At 35.5% G+C, this 26,111-nt stretch overlaps 1 protein-coding gene across 9 annotated transcripts in view; it reads right to left on the reverse strand.

Annotated features, from left to right (window-relative positions):
* Positions 1-26,111, reverse strand: part of Nrxn1 (neurexin 1) — a 1,062,527-nt gene that overhangs the window by 570,306 nt on the left and 466,110 nt on the right. For 5 of the 9 annotated variants that reach the window (XM_028765070.1, XM_028765069.1, XM_028765067.1 and 2 more), the window contains 2 exons: positions 23,299-23,502; positions 20,817-20,843 (listed from right to left, as the gene is read on the reverse strand). In XM_028765070.1, coding sequence (XP_028620903.1) covers positions 20,817-20,843; positions 23,299-23,502 — 231 coding nt within the window. The remainder of the gene's footprint in view (positions 1-20,816; positions 20,844-23,298; positions 23,503-26,111) is intronic. The other 4 variants (XM_028765076.1, XM_028765071.1, XM_028765075.1 and 1 more) reach the window with 1 other exon arrangement.

The raw sequence follows: 26,111 nt of genomic DNA on the forward strand, positions 1-26,111 counted from the left end.
AGAGAAGAGAAGAGAAGAGAAGAGAAGAGAAGAGAAGAGAAGAGAAGCGAAGAAGAGAGAAGAGAAGCTGGGCCAGTTTCAAGCCCAATAGAGACATAGCAAGCAAGGAAAATGACAAGTTAACAAACACTCAGGTGTGACAATTCTAGAATTTTTAGCCTTTTGCATTGATTTAAGACAAGAGAATTAACCTGCTGTCATAAATAGGCACAATCAATATAGCATTGGAAACCTTCCCAAGTTTGCATGTAAAACTTTTAAAAGAATTCTCTGATATTTGAAGTGATACTTTTCTTAATAGTGTAGGGATTAGCTTCTGCTTGCCAGTAACACACATTTTTAGATGATTGGGTAAAGAAGCAATAGCACCCTAGTAAGAACTTCTTGGTGTTGTCTGTATAATGGTTGCTCTTCAGATCTTCAATTGTATATCTCCAAGATTCAAGAAGTTCCTGGGTTTGTCAGCCTCTGAAATATATGAGCATGTCTGTCTAAAATCCAAGTCTAAAGAAACCTCTCAATAACTAGATGGTAAGTTGAAAATCTATATGTATGGTGGGGATATTTCTGAATATATCAGAATAATAGTGGCTTGGAAAAAGTAGACCAAAATAGAGAACATACAGACAGTTAAAAGCCAGAGGTTTGGGTGGAGTTGATGCTAACTAACAGAGATAAACAATAAAGGGCAAGCAAAAGGAGGCAGAGTATAGCCAATTAATAAAAGAACTTCCAAAGGATGTGTGCACAGAATTTAAATGGAACATATTTAATGAAAATTACTAAGGCAAGCAAGTGGGACTATATCGATGTTTAACTTAAAAACAAGAAAAATGTTGACATAATTGTAATTTTAATAAAAGTACTACATATGATAGTTTAAATAAAAGTATTCAGTGTGATGGTTCATAGAAGAATATGATGTTAAACATGCATTATTTTGCTTGATAGATTTTTCCCTTTTTAAAGCATTTAAAGCATTATAACTTGCATTAATACAGTGAAGAGCCTGAGGCTAGTTGCTTTCCTGACTTGGTAGAGGGCCAAAAATGTCTTCCACAGTTTCATTCACTAAATCCTAAAGTCAAACTAGTTAATATCGGGGATCGTAGGAGAAAAAAATCAGAGTGTGAAAATATGTGCAAAGAGGGAAAGAAAGGAGAGAAAGAGACTGTCAGGGAACCAAGAAGAGAAATTCTCAGTAGGCCACTTACACGAGGTCATTGCTAGCTATGACAACCATAGACTAGTCATGTAGCCCCAATTTCCTCTTTATGGTGGTACTGCCTATCCAGGTAAGTCTTGTCTTCCTTGGTTACTATGCCTTTGGAGATTAAGAGAAAACAAAAATACAATTTTTCAAGGGAATTGCCTCAATTCTTTACCCAGTGTTAGTCATTATTAAGATTTAGAAACCATCTCTTTGTTTTTCTGGTACATGAGTAAAAACTATTACGTAAGGGAAAGTTATCAGGAATTGATCACTGAACAACTAGAGGAAGCCTGGGAGTTCAGCATCTGCAAGAATGCAGGGAGACCAAATGTTGGAAGTAAATCCCAGGATCAAAGGTGTTCTTTAGAGTTTCAACAGTGAGGAAAAGGATGTTTAATAATGTCACAGCAGCTTTGTGTCCTACTGGCAACCTGGCTCATGCTTAGTTTTGATCTTTGAGAAGAGAATATGTCATTTTAAAGCTATTTTTAGATGGGGGGATTTTTTTTTCTTAGAAACATATGCTTCTGAAGTGGCTCTCCTCCTGTTCTTTTAATTTTAACTGTGTTTTATCAAGAGAAAGAAGTGTAAGAATAAGCTCATCCTCCTCCCCCACTCTGGGCTTGATCTTGCAGAAAATCATAAAGCTTAATCTATGAAACCACCATTTCCATAACAACAGACAGAAAATCCAATTAAAAATAAACCTTTGGTTCACAGAAATCTCTGTGGGCCAACTTCAAACTTCTTTCTTGCATTATTAAAAATGTGAGCAGATTGATTTTAGAAGACACAGCTCTTAAAAATGCACTTGATAGTCTCATTTCCCAGGGAGGGTGCTCACTTAACATGAAAGGTAATGAGAAGTGCACTGTGCTGAGTCAAGAATTGTGTTTGTCAGCCCTTGATTTGCTTCTACAAAGATGAGACCAGTGAGTTCATGCTGTGTACCACATGCTTTACTTCATCTCTACATTTTTATAAACTTGTAGATGTGGAATTAAATTCATACAGAGGCAAAACCACTAGTTCCAAGGTCGCAATGGCTTAAAAAGTGGTTGAGCTAAGTGCTCTGTTTACTCCAAACAGGAATCAAACCACTTGCATTATGGAGCTTGTTGGCATAGCAATGAGACCTTCTGCTAGTAAATTGACTTCTAGTCCCTCCACCCTTTTTCTAAATGAAGAATGTGGGGATTAGATTTTCCTTGTGAGGACAGTGAGCTTCTACAGAATAAGCACACTATTAGGACAAACTCTGCATCCTGTGTGTAGGCCAAAGTGAATGAGAATCTATAAACAGCACATTGACCACATAGGGAAGCTAAAATTGATGCTACAGATGACAAAATGTATGGGGTCCATCAAGGAAGGCCAAATCTCTCCTACAATCATTAATTTTCTAAAACTTAACTTAAAGTCTTCTAAATCCCCATCCATAAAGCAAGGACTCCCTAGCGATCTCTCCCATTCATTTAGATCCTCATAATTCTTGAAAATTTAAAAATGCATGAAATTGTTAAAGGTGTTTAATAAGGTGATATTATGAATGGCAAGCTGTTCATGTCTTGGCAAACTTTTAATGGTAATATTATGGCCACTCAAGCTGTTAATCACCTGGATTCCAGTAAAATCTATTTTGTCCTTTGAGGATAACCAAACATGCCTCAATTAAGTCTTTTAGGAATAATATGGGTTGGGGGCCAAATATTTATGAACTCCAAGCTCTTATGTTGAGTTTCAAACCTCCAATATGATGGTATATTAAAAATGTGAGGTATCTGAGAAGTAATTAGGTTTAGAAGAAGTCATAGATTTTGAGATCTCCCATCTTTATTTTTTAATATTTTTAAAAATGATCTTTTCTACAGAAAATGCTGTCTGGACATTCTGAGAAAGGTAAGGAATCCCAAGGTAGAATGTGTTTCCATGCACAAGAGGAAGACAACGAGAGCTTGTTTGGGCACTGGAGACGTAAGGACACTGGGAGAAGGCCAGCAAGCCTTGTGCAAGCCAGGAAGAGGCCTTGACCAGAGACCAGAACTCTCTAGAACTTCCAAAAAAATGAGGAAAAGTTACCCTTACTATAATGTTTTGTTCCAATAACTTGAGTGGGCTAGGCACAATCTTTTAAGAAAGTACAGCATATTATTTCTTTTGTGTAGAGAATAGATGTATATGCAATTTTGTCATTTGTTTTTATTGTGACCTAGTATTTAAGCCAGAGATGTCATTTTTAAAACAAATTATAAGGAATGTCTAGTAGAAAGACATGAATTCTAAATTTCAAAGGCAATAGAGAATAGTATTAAGATTGACTGTAGATCTTCCATCTTTATTAAAACATCTTTTCTACAGAAAATGTTGCCTGAACATTCTGGGAGGAGTAAATAAAATCCACTATCTTCATCAAAAAATTTGCAAGATTGTATCAAAATTTAGCCTTATTTCCAGTTATTTCAAAAAGTTTTAGAAACAGAATTATGAGCAAGGGGAGTAGAAGCTCATAGAACTATCTACAGATAGAGATTGATAATCAAAGGAACCAAATGTCATCCCCATGGTCACAGCCATTTAACTGAAGAACCTAGTGCTCCTAGGTTCTAGCCCACTAGCCACACTTCTGGGCTAGTGATTTATAAAGAGATCTTATCAAGACTATCACATGTTACTATAGTTTTGTCATCAGTTGCTATCTGTGCTACTTCAAACATGAAAACTAACCAAAAAAAAAAAATGTGTACTTGGTTCCTTTTAATTAATTAATCCAATTAATGTTGGTTTCTTTGACCAGAATCTAATCTAAGCTATGGAACAATTCAATTTGTCATACATGTTGCATAAAATAGCCAGCTTTGAATTCTAGATGTCTCAAAGACTTACCATTAGGAAGCTTAAAGTTAACCTTGAGGTAAGAGAGACAAATGAAGGTATGAAGGGTGTGTATGTGTTTGTGTGTATGTGTGTGAGAGAGGAGGGGGAAGGGAGGAGGAGAAGGAGGAGGAGAAGGAGGAGGAGGAGGAGGAGGAGGAGGAGGAGGAGGAGGAGGAGGAGGAGGAAAGAGGGAGGGAAGGAAGAAGGGGGAAAGACAAAGAGAAAGACAGAGAGACAGAGGGAAACAAAGTGACAGGGAAAATGAGAGTTTCAATTTTCACTGTCAAATCAGTGTGACCGTAGGTTTGTAAAATCTTTACTCTCAGAAGAAAGTAGATGATGTATTATAATTCATATTTTGACAGGGTACTAGGGGCAGAAAACTAGATTTTTGTCTCCAGTCTGCTATGCACTGACTTTCTTACCTTGAACTTTCTTCCCTGTTTCTATTGTCCATGTTTGATAAAAGCTTATAAGGAAACTCCCGTGGGGCTCTATTTAAACATTCTTTCTTGGAAAGAGCTCTGTGATACTTCCCTTCCTGGAAGCTATGTGAAAGCCATAGCATCATAATGACATTCTCTACTGTGTGAGAGGCTGTTATTAACTGTTATTAACTCAATATATTAATTTTAGCCTGAGTGGAAGGAAGGAGGCTAGAGAAAATTTCACAGAGGAGTGGGTTTTTTGTTTGTATGTTTGTTTGTTTGCTAAAATTATTGAATTCTAATGAACCCAGAACAATTTAGACAAGTGATGATTTGTGATTATTATTTTTAATAGTCAAATGATAACTGTAAAGGGGACATTATAATCAATCCAATGGTCTCATGAAATTTCAGCAAAAATAATCAATAAATGTTCATCCAGGACCAAAAAGTACTACATTCCATACCACAGAGGTTTGCATAGGTTATTGAGTACATTAAATCACAGAAAAGGATTCATGTGGTGAAATCACAGAGATGTTTGTGGGACTTTTTTTTCCAGTTATGGTGGAGAGGAGTTACTCTCTCCCCTGTTCAGAGAATTGGCTCGGAGAAGGCACAGTACTGCAGACTGACCTGGGTGGTTGTTCTCTGTCTTATTCACAAGGAAAGCTCAGGCATCTGAACTGTGACAGTAGCTTTTTTCATTGTTTTTTAAACTAATTCTTTTTCTTGTATGTATTTATGCAAAGGAGACATTTAAAAATACAGAACATAGGAGTTGCCTGGTTCCTATTCTGAAACTTTAAGTTCATCCCAAAATCCTGAATGCTTCTGAGTTGTGTTTATCAGCTACTCCAAGAGAGAGCTCACTTCTTTCCTGTCAGCTTCCCCATCAAAGGCTATTGAAGTCAGTTGCAAATAATCCTTTACTTTGAAGATTATACCTGGTTTATAAAAAATAATTTGTTGTTAAATCTTCACAATTGCTTTGAAGAACACTGTTTATTCTATAAAAGGTACATAGTGCTGAACTCTACCACTTGTTATTTGTATTTCTATATTTATAAGTCCTGGGTCATGTATTGCTTTACTCTCTAATTACAAAGTACAAATGTTGAAGACCTGGTAGGTCCTTCCCAGTCTTATATGATGAGCATCTTACTGCCTTATTTTATTGTCTACATACTATGGAGCCACAGCTAAAACTTTTTTGGTTTTTGTCTTTCTCCCCAATACTTTATTTGTAAGTTATTTTTGTGAATCACTCTCAATTTTATTTTAAAGTTATGAATATAAATTAATGATGTAACAGCTAAATGGTTTAGTGGCAAAAACAGACTTCAAGTCGTGTCCAGCTAATGAACACCATCTTGTATTTTGAAGATGTACATTTTGTGTTGTGTTTGCATGTATGTCAGTGTAAGAGTGTTGAGTCCCCTTGATCTGGAGTTGTAGACAATAGTGACCTCTCATGTGTGTGTGTGTGTGTGTGTGTGTGTGTGTGTGTGTTGGGAATTGAACAAGGGTCCTTTGGAAGAACTGTCAGTGCTCTTATCCAGGGAGCTATCTCCCCAAAAACAATATCAGCAATTTCTCTTTTGTAACACTACCTAGACACCTCAATGCTCAATCTGTTTGTATGACAAGATTACTCAGTAAGCATCAACGTTTTTGGTGCTCTTTCTGCAAATCCATCAGCTAAAATTTGCATAGTTGATAAGCAGGTAGAACTCAACATAATTTGTATTCTAGAACTTATTCACCTACAATCTCCATTTTATTAATAGAAGGCTATGTTTTAGCACAGCAATCTGGGCTAAATATTGTCATCAATATGAAAGTGGATATTAACATAATTCAGAAATAAAGTCTGAAACATAACCTTACACACACAAATTGGTTGTATATTCATATGTGACTATTATAGTCTTTAAAACCATTAAATTGTCTATAACACCCTTCAATTGAACTAGAGAAAGAGAGAATATTTAACACCAGGACATCACAGAATTATGAGAATTCAAAAACTGTTCCTATTATGTCTCTCTCTTGTATAATTATTCTTACTTATTCTGGGTTGCATAACACATTTTCCTATTCACTTATATTTAGAAAATGTATTTTGTTGTCTAACAATGATATCAGTTTTTGCAAATTCCTGACTAGGGGTCCTTCTGAAATATCTTGCATCCTTCTAAATTAGGGATGGAATATTTGTTGCTGACCAGAGTAACTATATCCAGTTGACAAGCCATAGTGACATTATTGTAATTATTCAATCATGCTATTCTAAAAAGCAGTCTATGGACTATGTGCTAGCTAATGTCTATCGCTGTATTTTAATAAAAAAATTTTTTAAAGAAATTGCTAGCTTTGTGGTTTGTGCTGTTTAGCTTGTAGGTTCACACTAATAACTAGGTAAAATATCTTTCCCATATTTTTTTAAATTGAGTAAGAAAGAAGTTATAATAGAAAAATAGTCAAGTGTTTTATTGTCAGATACATTTAAGGTTTAGAGTCACTGTTGCCTTTGATTCAAAGGTGACCTTAAGTATGTTAATTAGTTTAAATGTATTGCTCCAGGTTTTTACATTCTTTTCACAAAAAGAAAAATCACAAACTCAAACCAAACAACTAAAGTACTTAAAACAACAAAATCTAGAATGCATTAGTTACCTTACTTTTCTTCAACTTTAGAAGGTTTTATGTTCAAGTTTGATGCTTGTGTACCTATGTGTGTATCTATATATAGTTTAAAATAGGTTTCTATCAATATCAATTTTCTCAGGCGTTATCAAGGGAGTTACTTGGCAAGTCACTTAGGAGGACTCTGTGGGAGGCTAGAAGCCAGCCTTGTCACTGTGACAAGACAGGAAGAGAGAAAAGCCCTGAGAACAGGCAGACATGGCTGCAGCCTGAAGACTGAGTCATGGTTCTTGGCAACAGAACTTCCTATCGGAAATTGGGAAAATGATATGATGTGGTTTTTTGCGTGATTATTATGACACCCATAGCCTGCCATTGACTTCATTATTAGTTTCTAGTTTGAAAATAATTATTTTAAAAAACTAATATTAGTTAGACCTCTACTAAAAAAACCAAAACAAAACAACAACCACAACAAAATAAATAAATAAAAAGCACACAAATTCTTTCTTAAGTGGCTCCATTTTGCCTTCATCTAATTGTACTGAGCTAGGAGAGTAAGGCTTTACTGTTTTTACTTCTCCTATGAGTCAGCAGGAAAATGTAATTGCAAGTTGAAATTAGACATGTAAATCATACGCCTCCACTCTTTTCTACATTACCATGAGCATAACAGACTACATAATTTGCCAGCTTAGTACAAACTGAAAACATGGGGTTCCAAATGAACAATCTAAACCTTGGGACAGGACAATCCCTCACTTGCCTCAACATGGGGTCTTCCCATCTTAGGGTCTTGGGTACTTCAATAAGCTGTATATTCAGGAATGTATACACTAGGACAAGTTGAAATCACTCTCATCACATTGTCTCCATTTAATGGCATAACCTGGAGGGAACTGAAGAACTGCCCTTGGTCTGTCCTACTGGTGAGGATTAGTGCAGTAACAAATTGGACTTGGTGACAGATCAGTCACCCTAGAAACCACAAGTTGAATGGCCAACTGAATCAGGTAACTCCAATTCTTGTTCTATTTCTCCTTAAGTTCTCTTCAATTCAGTCAAGTTTATAGTCTTGATGCTGCTGCTGCTGCTGAATGATTTGTATAGGGCTATTTGCCTTGAGAACTAAGAGCAGTGACAGAGTGTCTCACTAAAATAATAAATCCTTTCCTATTAAAAAGATGTTACTCAGCCAGGCCGTGGTGGCGCACACCTTTAATCCCAGCACTTGGGAGGCAGAGGCAGACGAATCTCTGAGTTCAAGAGTTCGAGGCCAGCCTGGTCTACAGAGTGAGTTCCAGGACAGCCAGGGCTACACAGAGAAACCCTGTCTCGAAAAAAAAAATACGTTACTCAACCTAGAACTGACCTTAATACTTGCATGTAATTAAAATGGTATAAAAGCAGATAGGGAAAGAAAGAAATAAAAATGCTTGAATATTCTGTTACTGTCATTACCAAAACTTATCACAAGCCCAAGATTAAATTTCCTTGTAATATGAACAAAAAAAGATGCTGAGTAAATAACATAAAATCAAATATTAACCTTTCCATTCCTGTTCTTCAAAATCTGAACACTAACAGCTGAGGAAAAGCATTTTATAAACATCCACCAGAGAAACAGGCCACATTAAGTTTATGTTTTTGTGTTGATTAGATTGTTACCCAAAATCTTCCTTTCTGCTTCTGTTTTGTACCTTTTAAAAAAATATTATTTATGTTGATCTGGAGCAGCTGTCCTGGTGGGAACTTGGGCAAAGTACTTATGTTCCCAGTGCCCTCCCCTTAGTATTCTGGTCTGTAAAATATGATAAGAGAAATCATTCATATACAAAGGCGCTTAATGCATTCCCATCACTTAAAGCAATATCTGCTGTATGGTGGTTTCTCATGATAATAACTATTAACAATATTATATTGTCATTATCATCTTCTGAATGAATTTGAAAGCTCAAAGAATATCTAATAGCTGGGAAAATGTATGCTACATCTTCTTGCTCAGCGACTTGAACAATAACAACTTGCTAAGTATTTGTTGAAGGGTTATTTTTGATGATTTTTATTTTTTTAGTTTTTTTGAGACAGAGTTTCGCTATTTAGTTCTGGTTGTTCTGGAACTCACTCTATAAACTAGGTTTTCCTGGAACTCACAGAGATCCACCTACCTCTGCCTCTGCCTCCCAAGTGCTGAAACTAAAGGTGTGTGCCACTGGCTAAATGGTTATTTTTTTTCACATTTTGTGTGAATTTTATCCCTGTAGATGAGCTTAAGACAAATAATAAATGAAAATCAACTCCATCAGTTTTAAACACTTCTACTCACAAAGATATGATCTTATCTATGTCCCTTGCTTTAATGTTTAGAACTATGGAATATGGTAAGTACTAGGGCTGGAGATCTTGGGTATTTTCGACAATCTGATAACTGTTTGGACTCATTTTTTTTCAATTGATTTGAGAATAAACTTAATATGAATGGCCTAAGAGAGCAAAAGGACCTGAGACCAGTAGTTAGTAAGTTCTAGATAAAAAGAATTCACTTGGCTTAGGTACCGCAGGAGCTCAAGTCTTCATATTTAATTATGAAGCAAGCAAGCAAATATTTTATTTTCAGGAAGTTTTGACATTTGAGGAATTTGAAAAAATGCCTCAAGGGACATCTCTTCACCACAGTTTCTTTATTCTATTATAAATTTCCCTATTAACAGATTCCTCATCTCCTGTTCCATTCCTGGCTAAATGTCATCAAGTCGATCTGGGAAAATAAATAAATGAAATTTAAACCATCTACAAAAACATTTGAACTCCTGCATTTTGATATTGATTGTACTTATTTATGACAGATCAGGATAAATATCTCTCATGTAAATACTTTTCAATGAGAATAGCATACAGTTTAAAAATACATTCTGCCTTTCAAGTACATAATTACATTTACAACACAGTAAAAAAATTCACAAGTTTAACAAATATATTGCTCAAAGAATGTTTCAAAAATAGCTCTCCTCAAATCTATTCTAGCTCAACTTAGAAACATCGAAATATGCACAATAAGTAAGCAGGTTATAAATGAAACCAAAAACTTGGACTGTGATTTTATTTTAAGATTAAAAAATAAAAGTTCATTTCCAAGAAATGCTTATCACATAATAGGATAGCCAGCAGATATAAAACTGAAGAGCTAACTTGCCTTTAAGTAAATTAGAATACATTCATTCATTTGTTTAAAAAAAGGGTCATAATGATTTAGATTTTTATTTATTTTGCTGCATCTTATTCAACAGCTATAGACAGTTAACCTGTCCTAATTTCTAGAAGTTAAGAAGTTATAGTTACTACTAAGTATATGAAGATATACTAACATGTAAACTGACATTTCATAAACAGGGAGTGTTATGATTACAATGCAAAGACTATTTGATTGAATGAGTTTTGTTGCATGAGAAAACCATTGGAATAGCTATAGAATTTATTTTTTCATACAAATGTAGAGGGCAGCATCTACTTTGTATAATTCTAGAATAGAGGTTTGACTTGTGCTTGCTTTCTGTCTTCAGAGTTCACATTCTTATGTTGACTGCCATTAATGTCATGGCTGATTTTATGATATTTAACTAATCCTCAATATTTGGAGAATGTTCTTCAATTTTTTTTTACAAAAATAAAAGGGGAAATACAAAATTAAACCCTTCTTTCTTTGAGTTTTTCTTTATCCTTTACTTTCTTTTTAGGGGAAGAGGAGTATGGTACCTAGAACCCGTGCCTCCATATTAACCTTCAATCACTGAACTATTTGCTGAGAAAGCACATTTATTTTTTAGGAAGGTGACCAAAAATGAGTTCTTTTAAGACTATTCTTTTTGTTCTAGTCTTCCAAGACTGCCTGGGTTTAAAAGAGATGGAAAAGCTTCTCTTGATACCACAGATACTCATTACTCAAGAATGAGAGAGAGAGAGAGAGAGAGAGAGAGAGAGAGAGAGAAAACAAAATACTGTGAAATCTTTCTTTACTTGGATTTCAATACACAATAAAAAGAGTAATAATATGTTTAATTATGATGAACTTAAATTATTATCTAAGTTTTAGCCCCTAACTTTAGTTAGTGCTGTTATACCATTTAGAAATTTGTTTTGGAAAAATATTGGAACTGCTTCTTTAGCTAAAGTTGTCTTTAGATCAGAATCTTCTGCTTGTGAAGAGTCTACCTTACTATCAGGAAGGGATCCTGCAGAGAGATGAGCCAACCAATGCAGTGTGGGTTGATGGGGGGGGGGGGAATTCTGTAGGAATGCTTCTAAGGTTGACTGCCAGCACGGGTTCCTGGCTGATGTTTCTCCCCAGAAAGCCATAGTCAGTGACAATGTACACTATCTAGAAACATCTAGAAGCATCTCATCTGTGGATTTACTAGTTTGGTGTTTTCCTTAAAATCATATTCATAAAATCATTTGAGAAAACTGATGGTACTGATCCACTGTGGTAGAATCTGGTTTCGTGTGTCCTCCTTGTATGTCTCTGGCTTAGTGTTCCTGAATGTCTTTAAATCATTTTGCCATGAGAGAAATAACAAATGTGTCTTCAAGATATTGTAAGTCACTTAACTACAAGTGTTTACAATATATTGCTAAACTTAAACAATCTGTGTATCATGGTCTATCTGCATAAAAATGTATTATGTACATGCTATCACACTCAAAGCATGTATTATGCAAAATATGAGTTGTGATAGCAGTTAATATGTTATTAAATTTTTCTACAAAGTCTGAAATTATATACTACTTTTGAATATTTTCTGTTCCACAAAGCCTCCAATTATTTCTGGTTAGGAACCAAATGAATTCTTAAAAGACATTGCTTGACTACAGACATGACTCAGCAGTTAAGAGTATGTACTGCTCTTACAGCGGACCTGTCAGTTCCCAGTAACTATATCATACAGCTCAAAATTGCCTGTTACTTCAACTTCTGAGCATCTGACACCTGCTTCTGGAGTGTTTGGGCACCTGCACTCATATGCCCACATATCTACACACAGACACACAGATACACATAATTAAAAATAAAATGTTTTTTTTTAAAAAAACAAGGTACTTATTCTGGTTATTTTAAAGACTAAAATAAAAGATAACTTTAATATGTCAATAAATTTTAAATGTATGTGAATATATTATGTATGTATCTGAAATCATGCTAAAGAGTATTGAGGTTGGTTTTAATTATATTTTAACCGGACATATACCTTTAATTTTTATTGTGTTCAGATTAAAAGGTAAAGAAAAAAATCATTACATGAAATTAGAAAGTGAACATGATAAAAAAAAGTAAGAAATTAAAGTCACTAGTACCTCACCAACAGAAAGACACATTTCTAGCAATTTAAAGAAATAACCTCTCTCTCTTCCTCCCTCCCTCCCTCCCTCCCTCCTTCCCTCCCTCCTTCCCTCCCTCCTTTCCTCCTTCTTTCTTTCTCTTCTTTTATTTTCCTTCCTGCCTTCTCTCCATCTCTGTATCTCTATCTCTGTGTGTTTCTGTTTTTCTGTGTCTGTCCATCTGCCTGCCTGCCTGTAATTCTCTCACTCCCTCTCTCCATTACTAAAAAAGAACACAAAGATCTACTATGAGGGACATCTTCTACGACCAGCTAGCCTATACCCTCAGTCGAGTACTATTTCTTACACCTATTGGCTGAAATAATTTTACTTAATAGATTATACAGTTTTAAGAACTGTCAAAGTACTCTTTGTAATATAGAATTTCTGAGCTGATTTAGTAGATAAAATTTTTAGAAATAAAATAGTTGGGTTTATATATATAGGATCTACTTAAATATATCAAAATTCATCACCTCTGGATTTATATTCAGGATTCAAATTTATGGTTATTAATTTGTTCTATAATTTTACATTATTGTATTCATTGTCATGGTCTAGCTATTTTGTCTCCCTATATCTACACTATCTATGAGGTGAATAAACCTATATTCTAGAAATGTTTCAATAATTAAATAAATCCCTTTCATTTAAAAAGAACTTTTATAAATCATGAAATATAGAGTAGAAGGTTGTTACTTGCAAGTGTAAGTTGGGTTTGGTGTTGTTTTATTTGTACGTAAATAAATTATCCCTTTTTATATGGTTATATATTTCCCAACTTCTGGATATTTATATATAAAATAATTCAGAATTCTTCACATTTTTTGACCAATGAATGAGTATTTGTATTGGAAATTTCCTGACTCTAGTTGTGCATCTCATTATTCATGTACAAATTTCACTAGCTCCTTATACCTTTCTCATGTAAATTTAAAGCATATTTATAATTCTTGTATTATCATGCATAGCTCCCCCTCTTACCTTCACGGTTTCTTTCTTTCTTTCCCTTCCTTCTTTCCCTTCCTACTTTTCTATATTTTTTCACAAGTCTCATAAACCAGATAGACCTTAAACTTGCTATGTACATAAGAACAACTTTGAATTCCTAGTCCTCTTATTTCTACTTCTGAAAAATAGAATATTGTAAGTATGTGCAAACAGACCTAGACCTGGTTATGTTGAACATTTCTAAATCACATATATATATATATATATATATATATATATATATATATATATATATTCTATAGAGTTTGGCATTCCATTGGTTTCACTAGTTCTATGTATGCAGCAAGTGTTGCAAGTCTGTATTTAAATCAAAGATTATTTAAGTCAAAATTAGTAGTGATGTAAAGTTACATTAAAATCATTAACAAAATAAATAAAATTATAACAATTTGAGTATTTTAACATTTATTATTTTTGAACATTATATCCCCAATATATTACATAGCCATCTTACTCTTTGTTTTCTTTGATAAGGAGTTTAAAAATATTGGTCAATTCTGGTACCTCCCCTTACTCTATTTAAATGACATTTTCCACTTGATTTACATGACAGTGATTAGTGAAGAGATTACCATCTTCTGAGCCATTTAATGGCCACAATGAAAACATTTTAGCTCTACATCTCACAGCATTAACTGTTGTGGAAGACCAGCAGTCCCAGTGTCTGCTTTGAAGGAAGTGTATCATGCTGCACAGATTAGCTCAAGAGTTGGCAGTCCCCAGTGCTAACCACTCGTAAGCTCACGAGGCTTTAGTGGGAAGCTCTGTCCAACTAAGAAGTACAGAGCACACACAATTCTTCTAGGAGAGTTTAGACTTACAGCACACATAGTAAACAGAGTAAGACTGACAATGTGAAAACTAAAAACAGTAAGCAGAGAACGAATCATGAGTGGAAACATTGACAAGGGAAAGGGCACCACAAGCCACAAAGGACACAGAAAAGCTGAAGCTGAAGAGAAACAGAAAACATCACCAAAAATGAGAAGTAACCAAGATACCAGGATGACAAAAAGGGCAGAGAGCTTAATCATCATTATCACAAAACATTTAAAAGGGAGGTAGCAATCCCTCACAGTTAATGCAACAGAACTCGAAAAATCTTTAAGTGGCTAAACCCCATTCTATCCCCCCCACGCCCCCAAAAGCTGCCTATAATGATGAAATTAATTCATAATGTATCAAATTTTATTGTCCTAGTAATAAACCTCACTGTTAAGACTGACCAAATATAGCTTATTTTTTATTTTATCTTCATTGAACTTTATGATCATAATGTTTATTTTCATATTGTTAGCTGAATAACTACTAAGGCACAAGTCATTAATTTATGTGCCTAAAACTGGCAATGCTAGTTTTTAAAGAAGTAATTAGATGGACATTTTTGGATCACTTTTATGTATTACTGTCTATTAGATGCTGTTTTAAATACAAGTTTTCAAACACTATGTTTTTGTTTGTTTTTTGGTATTTTGGGGTTTTTTGTTTGTTTTTTCATCTTATAGAAATTAGCTGCTTATAATACTGAATTATTATAAGTATACATATAAGGAGAGCAACTATTCTCACTGTAGAAACAAGGAAAAGTAGTACAATTCCTTTAAAGCTAAAGAAACTCTAACCATATATCTCAATGAGACACCTAAATAAATGTATGCAAATGTTCAAAGATCAGTTCTCTCAATGAACAAAAATATCCTGCCAGGACAATGCAGTTATTTGGTGACACTTGGTTATAAAAAAAGAAAACTCCCATCTTATAGAAAAAAAATATCAAAATCAGAATTGATTCTTCAGAAACTTTTCAGATTTTTCTGGCAATCTCAACCTAGACAAAGTGGTGACAAAGACAGTGCTCAGTAGTGAAAAAAAATTTGAACGCATTCAGCACTAATCAGCAACTATACCTTCACCTGGTTTAAGAAAGGTTCTTACTGCCCAAAAGTCTTTTCAAGCATGTTGGAGCACCATAACTTTCTAGCATCTAAATAATGAGATTGGTTGTCACATTAGACCAAAGTGTTCAATCCCTCACCTACTGACAGCCCTATCTACTATGCAGTCATGTAAATACTCAGAAAAGCCTATATTCTTAAATTTAAATGTGTAAATAATTCAAATGGGCTTCCTTCAGCTTTCATTCAAGGTTTGAGAGTTGTCTAGACTGTATATCGTAGCTGATTGTTTTCAGCTAGAAACCTAATTTTTACTCTGTGTTTTATAATCAATTACTGTTAAAGTTCAATCAAAAATAATTTAACAAACTTTTTTCTTATCTTTCTTTCTGTTGTACATACCTACAACAACAATAACAAATATTCTGCATTTTCTTTTCATCTGCTCTCTCATCACCATCATCTACCTAGGTGTTAGGCAGCACCAGTCATTCAGTGACAATTACAGATAAACTCTATAAAACCATCTCCAGTACTGGGACAAAGAGCAGAAACCTTCATGTAAAGTTTTCTGCTCTGCAGGGACCATGCAGCTTGGAGATGCCTATTTGCTGCTTCTCATCCATGCTAGACTACAGAATGTGCTCCTTGCTTTTTAAGTTGCTCTCCAAGCGACAGCTTGATCACTGCAATCTAAAATGGCTTAAGTGCCTCAGGTTGACATTTTACATTCTTTTATTGCTTTTCATTTTTATCTACATAGAAAAATTGGCGAAAACTAATATCCAGTTGATCTTTTCATTCTGGTAATAAAATGATAATATAAAGATCTTATTATCCACCCCAGACATCCATCAAAGTACATTTTCCAATAACAATGCTGCTCAAAATCTTGCTTATCTCTGCCAAGTTGAAAGTGAGGATAAGCACTGGGCTCTAGATTTCCTTTGTCTCCAGGATTTGAGTGTTGTGCTGTAAAAAGACTGAACTTACACCCTTGACATTTCATCCACATTAATGTCTTGTTTAATTTTGTTGTTTAGGCACCTTAGATAAATCACTTTGTGTAATAAGCCAAAAGGAGTTGAAAGTGAAGCCTACTAAAGTAATTGAGTTAGCTCCAGTGACTTTTACTCTTGTACAAAAACAAGAAGGGGAGCAGGAGAAAGGCACAGTAGAGGCATAGAAAGGAAGGAGTAAGCTGGAGGAAGGAAGGAGGAACAGGGAGGGAGAAGAGACCAACATAGAGCACAAACAGAAAGAAAATGAAAACAAGCAAAGCACAGACCACCGATATATTAAAATCCATTTCGGAGGTAGGGGAGATAGTTTACTAAGTGAAATGCTTGAGGGACCTGAGCGTGGGTCTCCAGCATTCACAGAATACCTGGGCACTGCAGTAAATGCTTATTACTGCAAACACCTGGGCTTGGATATTTCCATGTTGGTCACTAAGAACGAGTGGGTCTACCCAGCTGCTGAGTTCAAAGAGTAGTGAGATACTTGGTCTCAAAAAACAAGGGTGGAGAACCAACCATAAAGAAAGAAAGTTAGCATTAACCTGTAATTTTACAAGGACCTGTGCTAACTCTGACTCTGTCTCTGTCTTTGTATCTATCCCTGCCCTGGTCCCGCCCCCCTCCTCTCTCTCTCTCTCTCTCTCTCTCTCTCTCTCTCTCTCACACACACACACACTGACACAAACTGACCCACAATCACTGACACAAACTGACCCACAATCCATTGATCTAGTGGCTTCATGACTTCCTGTAAGCAAGAAGAACCTTCCGTAGTTATATCACTAGTATGGAAAAACAAAAACTATTTAAAATACCATCAAAAAACAAACAACAAACAAAAAAGCAAAAACACCTCATTAAGTAATTCCTATATCCACTACAAAATAAAAGAAGTTACATCCATGACCATTAGAAATTACTCATGGGCCAGAAGTGCAAGTTTGGCTTCCAATTTTTCAAATATTTTCAACCTTCAAAGATTATCACACTAAACATTTCTAAGGTGCTTATCAAAATGATGAGTATCAAATAAGCAATATAGCACCACAAAGGCAATTGTTTCAGAAAATCATGATCATGTGTCAGTTTGAATATATTGTGTAGAATCACTAAGTCTCCAGTTTGAAACCAGACTTTTTGCTAACTTTAAAGTTTGAAGAAAACTAGGCTTTGGGATTGTGCAATGAAGCCCAAAACAGAATGGGAGCAGATTTTGGCCAAACTTAAAGACAATGCATTTGAAAAAATTTTACATGGAGCAGAAACATGCATTTACAATTTTTCAAATATTAAAAAGAATTTTAGCCATTTAATAATATATACCAGTCAAGAAGTTGCAGAATACTCATATATTCATGCCATTATTTTATAGCCAGTGACTGAGGCTTCAGCTAAAAACACTGTGTTTGACAATATTTTATCATTATTTAGTCCATGTTAGTATAGCTTTATGAAGGTTTTTGTCAAGTGATCTACAGGTTTTTCAATTAATTCAAATATTTTTCATCTTTATGTTAAATGTATGTGAATTCACAGTTCTTACCCATCTTTACTCACCAAGAAATTATCTTCACTAAAAGGTGGTAGACAGGCTTTTTTTGTTTTGTGGCAATTGTATCACAAAATTAGTAAGTCAGGGTGTGGTTTGCATTGGAATTGTCCCTCCCCTATCTCAGGCATTTGAACACTTGTTCCTATTTGGTGGCAATATGTGGGAAAATTCTGCGAGGTGCAGTCTTGGTGGAGGAAGTATGTCACTGAGGGCTAGTTTGGACAGCTTCCTCTTACTTCTGATTGACTCTGCATGTGAAGACGTGATGTTCTAGATTCCTGCTTCTTTCACCATGAGAGCAGCAAAGCCTGCTCAGGCCTCCCTGTCACAATGGATTCTGGAGCCACAAGCCCCAACAAATCCTACTCTCTCTAAGCTCTTTATGGTCTGGGTGCTTATCTCAACAGAAAAGTGACTGATAATAGGGGAAATAAGGAAAAGATAATCTTTCTGCTCCTTTATCCTGAGCAGAGGACAGAGGGGATCATAGATGCTCATATTTACCTGTCAGCCTATGGATTTCAAACTCTCCACATTCTAAATTTAAAGTTCAGGTATCATATTTTCATACTGACATCAGCAGTGAACTCCAATGGGTCTTGGACACTTTTCCTTTACCATCCAAAAGATTGAAACACTCAAACAACAGCCACAAGAAATGTGACACAGTCAGTTCTTGGAATTTCTGTCCTTTCTCAGAGGAAAACTTGTTTGCCTGTTACAGAAGGTTCTAGAACTACATCTAGACTTGTAATGTGGGCGTTGTAAAGGAAGAAACACAGCAGGTGTCTCTTACAGGGAAGGGCTGAAAATGCCCAGACATGTCCTTTTCTCTACTCACCAGCTTTCAATGTCAGACTAGATAAAGGAGGATGGAAATGGGGGTGCTATAGAAACTGCCAAGCAATTCTAAGTAAATGTATAGAAAGCTTATCTCAGATGGCTTCTACTTAAGTGAAACAATTTAGAGTATTTGTCTTCATTGTGTGGAAATCTGTTGTTGCTATAGACCATTTAATGCCTGTGGTAGCTTTCTTAAAATATATCAATTGAAGTGCTTCATATTAATATTTCAAGACAGTGATGTTATGCAAAAGTGTCAGACAAGCTTAGGGCTCACAGAAGTTCTACAAATAAATTGCTCTTTGAAATTTGACTGAGATGCAAATATTTCTAATTAATTTTTGATTGACTAACTACCATGTGCAGGGCAGATGAAAATAGGTGAATGTTATTAGATATGTAAATTCCAAACTATCTTCAGATTTGACTCATCTTTATGAAACTCACTATATCCGCCCACTGCTTTCCAAATAAAACAAAGGCGAAAGAAAATGGGAACATTACCTGACCATTGAATGTTTCTTCCAGTGACTACAGTTAAGCTAAGCCATTTCCAGTCCTGTCTGAAGTGTACGCTGAGAGCATGAAATCCATTCATGTAGTTCAAGTATTCAGGTGCAACTCATACTACTTTTAAAGGGAAAAAAAATCACTAACTGGTGAAAATCTTTGTCTTCAAAATTATTCCATGAACTTCCTAAAGTATGGAAAAAGACTCTATGGCTGTCACTTCGCCTGTCTGCACTTCTCCGTCAGGCCTAAAGAATCAGATATATCAAACCTACAAAATTACTTTTCAGCAACTTATCAAAGATAATGACTGGAGAGGAAGAGATGCATACTTGAAATTGCATTTGGATTAAAGTTCAGAGAGATAACTTTTTAGGAATTATTTTGTTTATGATAATGTCTAAGTGCCTGGCATGGCTTGATGTCGTTTATAATTTAGTATTTATTCAATGATTTATCAGACTCACCTTTTTTTGATTAAAAATATTACCACACATGAGGACAAATATGGATCGCTTGTGTAGAAGCTCAAGAATACGCAATAAAATGCATTTTAGTGGAGAAGTTATTTTGCCAGCAATGCACAGGCAGCCTGCTTCCAGGGGCAGAGACCAGAATCTTACTACAACAATGAGAGATTAGAGCTTTTCTAAAACCATTTTATTGCATAGCTATTGAATTTGTGGCCATTGGAAGAGCTTCCTTTATATGGTCAGCAAAACCTGGAAAAGAAAAATCTAAAGATTCACAAAAAGAATTGTAATCAATTTACGTATTGCTTAATGCTAGGGCTCAAAATAAAACCACAGTCCTTGTATCTTTCCCATCTCCATCAAAATTGAAATAAAACTCAGTCCATGCATCTTTCTGATTCATAATTTATCATGCATATCACATATTTGAATGGTTTTAGTTATTTTTGTAGATATATGATCAGGATGTAAAAATTCAACACGTAAATTTTCTTAATAATCAAGAATGAACTCTTCTGGTTCATGATTTTCTAAGAGCATATGATAAGGAAGAACACACTGTGTCTATGTAAATCTTTGTGTCATTTTGAAGATTGGATAACATTTCCCAAAATAAGTCAGACATCTCTTTTATATATTTAAATTAAGGGATAGCAAAAGGACGAAATGAGGTCCATGGCATGTTTTTCTATTTAATTATGAAGGAAACTATTGGACCTCAAGATCTGTCCAAATGTCTTCTACTTCAAAATGCATGCCACTACTTTCCCAAACAGGAGAAGGAACTTTAGTGGGAAACCCTTTTTAAATATAAAATGAATTTTTACATCCCAGATGATGGACTGCTTTAAAGTGATACCATGAGATTTATAAATGCATTTCTCTTACTCTCTCTTTCTCTCTCTCTCTCTTTTCCTTGACTAGCTTACATTGTAATGGAGGAAGAACAGTTTAAAAATTTTGAATTGGCACTTACTGGAATTACAGTTAATCCTGATACAATCTAGATGGGGAAGAATAGATGAAAAATGAATATTTATCCTTCAAGGTAATAGCTGCAGACATCCAATAAAATTACAGTCCACCCTTCTGGGGACAGACACATGCAAATTTGGCCACTCCATATCATTATTCTTTATAGACTTCTAGAACCCAGATTTATTGTAATGAAATTGTACCATCAAAAACAAGAGAACATTTAATAATATGGCCAATTCAAACAGAGCTACATGGTGACAAATCTAAGTGACATAAGAGGTAGTTAACTGTCAAAGATGCTTGGCTTAGACCGGTTGCAACATTCTCCCCATCTGTGAAAGAACAGACTATTATCTTCACCAAAAGTTAAAAGTGCTCCGTCACAATGGGGTACAGTGCAAGCTCAGCTAGGCTCAGACATCTTGGACTTCCAAAATCTAATATCCCACAAAGGCTCACAGAATTCTTTACAACTATAGCAGTCAAATGGAAAAACAAATTAAAATTATTCTTTTCTTAATCTAGTATGTATGTATATTTCTGCTTGTATTCACAGAGGGAGAAAAGAAAAACTGCATGGACCCTTAGAAAATACAATGGCTGTAGAGTAGCCGTCCCATGGAGCACACAGGCCTAGGCCTTGCTTAGGAGCCAACAAAGCTGTCTTTATGCATTGTATGGCAAGTTCACACTACATTCCTGGTCTTTTCTTTTGTATGCTCACTTCATATGAAAACAGATATAAAAACAGAATTTCTGTTGTGGATAACACAGTTAAGCACTTTTAAAGAACTACACAGAAGTTTTTATGGAGAGATAGATACATTTTGGGATTTTTGTTTTATTATTTATTGCCTTTGGGGACGTGGAAAATATAAACCTAGATTCTGTGTCCATATAGCTAAGTTTGTCATGTGTCGTCAACCGCATCAGAAAAGTGGTTGCAAACAGCCAAGGACCAGCAGCTACACAACTCATTCTACAGAATGCTTTGCTGGTGAGGATCTCTCTAAGTGTTCTCATTTAGAACAACATAACAGCCTCTTGGTGAAATTAAGCCATTTATTCAATTTTCTTGTAGCACCCTATAATGTTCACTAGAGGGAACTCTAACAGAACAATAAAAAGGTGTGTGTGTGTGTGTGTGTGTGTGTGTTTAACTAATAAACTTAATTAAACTTGTATTAATTGAATTAATTAAATGCAATATGCTAGAATGAGTTACTTTTCTATTTTCTAAGCTAATACTGTACCCATCACAATTTGAAAATGTAGGATTGTCATGAAAGTCATGGGTTGACTGTTCACATCATCTTTCTAAAAGTAAATCTACAAGGTTGCAAAATTTGGTTTTAATCTTCTCCTGATTCGTGTGTGTGTGTGTGTGTGTGTGTGTGCGTGCGTGTGTGTGTGTGCATGCACACAGACGTGCACACACAACAGAAAGAGAATGTATATTTAATAGTGTCAAGAAGTACAGTAAAACCTCATTCATTTTCATTTATTTGAATTTAATGATAATATTAAATTTATTGGGCAGAATATGATATCTTCCCTTGGTACAAAGACATTATTGGGGAGGGTACCTATGAATAAAGAAGATTTTGAAAGGCCAACCTCTGGTAGAAAAATAATTTCAAGGATTCAGGAGAAGCTAATGGCAGAACTTGCAGAAAATAGGGATCTTGTTATAGATGGACCTTTCACCTCCATTCACTGAAGTAAACCTCTAAGCCCATCACTTCACAAGCTTCAGCTGCTTATATTAATTTGAGGTTTAAATTAAATAAAAAGTTTAAAATGTTCAACTCTTAAAATTCTACAATTCAATGTTTTCTTTGATTTTTTCACTCCATAAGTCATCCAGATCGGTGAGGTTTTACTGTAGCAACCCTGTTGATGATGCCATTAATCAGGAAAGCATTATCTGTCTGTAAAGGAGCCTGTGTCCTTACTGTTCTCATGGCTGTTTGCTGAGGGCCGCAGACTTTGGGCATTGAAGGGTTGTGGATTGCTGAATAACAGCAAATTATCCCACACTTCAGAACAGAAGAGATGGAGACCACAAAGATGGCTATCAAAGGAGAAGCCCATGGAGGAATTAGGAACAAGTATGAATTAGATATTCCATGTGCATGTTATCTTATTTAACACATGTAGACGTTTGTTTTTGCAAGGGTGTCATCTATGACCCATGGAAACATCAAAAAATATAACAAGAACAATTCAGCTTGAGGCATCTTAAAACCTCATAATTCAAAGTTTCAAATTTCATCTCACTGATAGTGCTTCTCCGAAGCCTTGTTGATAGGAATCACAAAACACTAAATTATGAGGAACATAAAAAAAGTGATGCCCACCAAAGCATTACTCAACTGTTTTACTTTCCACAGCAAACAGGCTAGTCAATAAATGTTTGCAGGCAAAACTGAACAAAAAGTGAGAAGTGTTAGCTGAATTGCGGAAGGCATTGTTGTTACCTAGATTGACCGTGAGTTTCACACGCCCTGCATCTAGCTCCAGTCGGAGAGTGTCCGCAGAGTCTCTAGAAGTGGTTGCCATCAGGATACCATATGCACGCTGGGATCTGAACCGTAAGGACACATCCTCGGCCTCGGTGTGCATCACCACCGGAAGCTGAATTTTCATGAACATACTTCCATCATAGCTCAAAACCGTTGCCTCTATGGGAGGAAATGCATTCAGTTCAGTTTGTGTCAGTGTAGTGCACACATACTTTCGAAAGAGGAGGCTGCTGAGTTTTTTGTTTTTTGTTTTTTCAGTACGTCAATAGGAAAACCCTCTCATCTGATTCAGAAATGAGTTTCTCGTTTTGTAATGTCAAGAGACATCCTAGCAGACTCCCTCATATGTTACGGATATACTAACCATCAGAAAGCCCCTCTACCAATTGCATATACTATAGCATTGACCATATGGGGCTATACATGATTTATGAATATAAATTCCCTTGTAAAAAAAAAAGCATGGGATGTATTGTTTTGAAGAGCTACAGAGTAAGCCTGGCTAGAAAGATTGCAATGATGTATGTGTGCACGGACAGTGGGAGTTCTAACTGTCCTACAAGACTAGTTAGTCTTGTGGCTCTGATTGATTCTGCGTGAGCAAAAGTTGAAGAGGATGTTCCTGGAAGATATCTAAGACCAGGACTGTCTGGAAAATCCCTGGGAATGGAAGCTACTTTCAATATTTTTTTCACATCATGTACTCTAAAATTGATACATTGCTAAAATGTAGATATCATCCTCTCTATCAAAGCTAATATTCATCCAATAAGCAATGAGATTTCTACTGTGTTACTGTGTTTAATGAGAAAAGCTTTTAAGACACCTTAAAACATAATGTTATTTTAACCTTCTTTGCAAGTAAGAAATAATTTAAGACATAATTTATAAGAACAAACCTGATGTTCTAAATATTGAGTTATCACCAAAGCATCTGTATCTTTATAGATGAGATATGGGTGCGGCCAAGAATAGGATTTGGATTTGTGTGGGTATGCTTCTAAATTAAGGAACGTGGAAATCACAACACTATACCAAAGACAAGAAGGAATCAGTAGTAAAATTGCTGGCTCCAGACTACTTAAGAAACAGCACCCCTCAGTGTTCAATACCATACGGTGGTGGGACACTGAGAGACAAGTCTGAGTCATGTTGCTTTCCTGTTGTTTCTGGTAATTCAAACTTCAAAATGCCATTTAATAAAAGAAAAACTACCTAAAATGAAAATAAAGTAAGAGAGAGAATGCATTGCCTCCGTTATTTACATGGCATAGCCATTGGCTTTACCAGTGGGCAGCATAGCTTTATGACTGTGACTGTGCTCATTGTTACGATTCCTTTCTGGTTTGACTTTCAAAGTTTTTCTCTCAGAAAGTCAGCACAGAAGCTTTTCTAAGAAACTTATCGTTTGTTTCCATTCAAGGCTTGAATGGGTAGCTGGAATTTCTGAGTATTATACATTGTTTCCAGGACTCCCTCCACCTATTCTGATCTTTCCATCCAGCTCTGGATTAATGGATCTTCAGCAATGCATGCGCTCCCCCGTAGTCACTTTGGTGGACACTTCCCCATCTCTTGCCTATCTTCACTTAAAATGTAATTAGAATCTCACTCTTAATTCACCTTTCTCCAAACAAGGACTTTCCAAACATGCTTCTCCGATCATTTCCATCTCAGTAAGTAGATAGTTACATTACTGTCCAGGGACAACCCTGTGGGTTTCTCTTAGTTTCTCTGCCATGTGCAGCCTGTATTCACATTTATATATCTTCATGTTATAACTACAATCTGTGTCTTGGTTGGCTGCTTTTTACTCTCATAGCTAAACTATATCAATCTCCATTCTCATCTTACCTGGAGAGCTAAAAGAGTTACCTATGTGGTATATTTGTGCCTGTCCTTTCTCTCTACATGCAGCAGCCAAGTTAAACCCTTATAGAGGAAATCCTTTCCTGTTAGGCCATTCTTTGGGTTAAAACATATGGCTACAGTTCTATTGCAACTAGAATCTCTCTGCCCTCAGCTTTTACCATCAGTGTCGCTAATTGTTTGTTCCATGCATTCCAAGTCCATCCATTAATGAAACATTTGCACTCAGAAATGCCTGTATATGGAAACTTCTTAACTTCTACCTATTAATGTTAGGTCTTTTCAGAAGTCTGGATTTTGGTGAACTATTCTTCTGGACAATATGGCTCCTTCCTCAGAATGAACTATCATCCCTCTTGTTTGCAATTGTAACTTCTCATTTTTTGGATGGTATTATCTGCAACGGCTCTTTTAAAAACTCCCCGAGGAAGCAGATCAGTTGTTCACCACTCAGGCACCATCAAGCAACTGAGCCAGACATAGCAGAGACCCCATAAATGCTTCTTGAATTAGCAAGTGCCATCTACACTAAAAGCACCTGAAAGATCTTTTTGGCATGTGGATACAAAGCTTGTATAAACACTCCCCAGAGCAATAAAGCATTTATTATGCCTACTACTAGACCAAGTCAGTTTCGTAATGTCTGACAAAAAAAAAATCAGTCTAATTTGAAGGTTAAACTACAAAAGGATTTATTTATGATGTTATACCTGTTGTTATTCATAGCTCTAATAGCTGAGAACATAAAATATAATCTTAAAATATATCATTTTATTTTATATTATCAAATTTTCAAATTAAATGAGAAGTTTCTCCATGGGACAATGTTGTAAACCATAGAAGTCAATGTAGACAACCAGGTGGTAGCTGCCTAGGCAATGGTTAAAGCCTGACTGTGA

The sequence above is a fragment of the Grammomys surdaster genome, unplaced genomic scaffold (genome assembly GCF_004785775.1).
Source record: "Grammomys surdaster isolate TR1022 unplaced genomic scaffold, NIH_TR_1.0 149, whole genome shotgun sequence".
NCBI lineage: Eukaryota > Metazoa > Chordata > Mammalia > Rodentia > Muridae > Grammomys > Grammomys surdaster.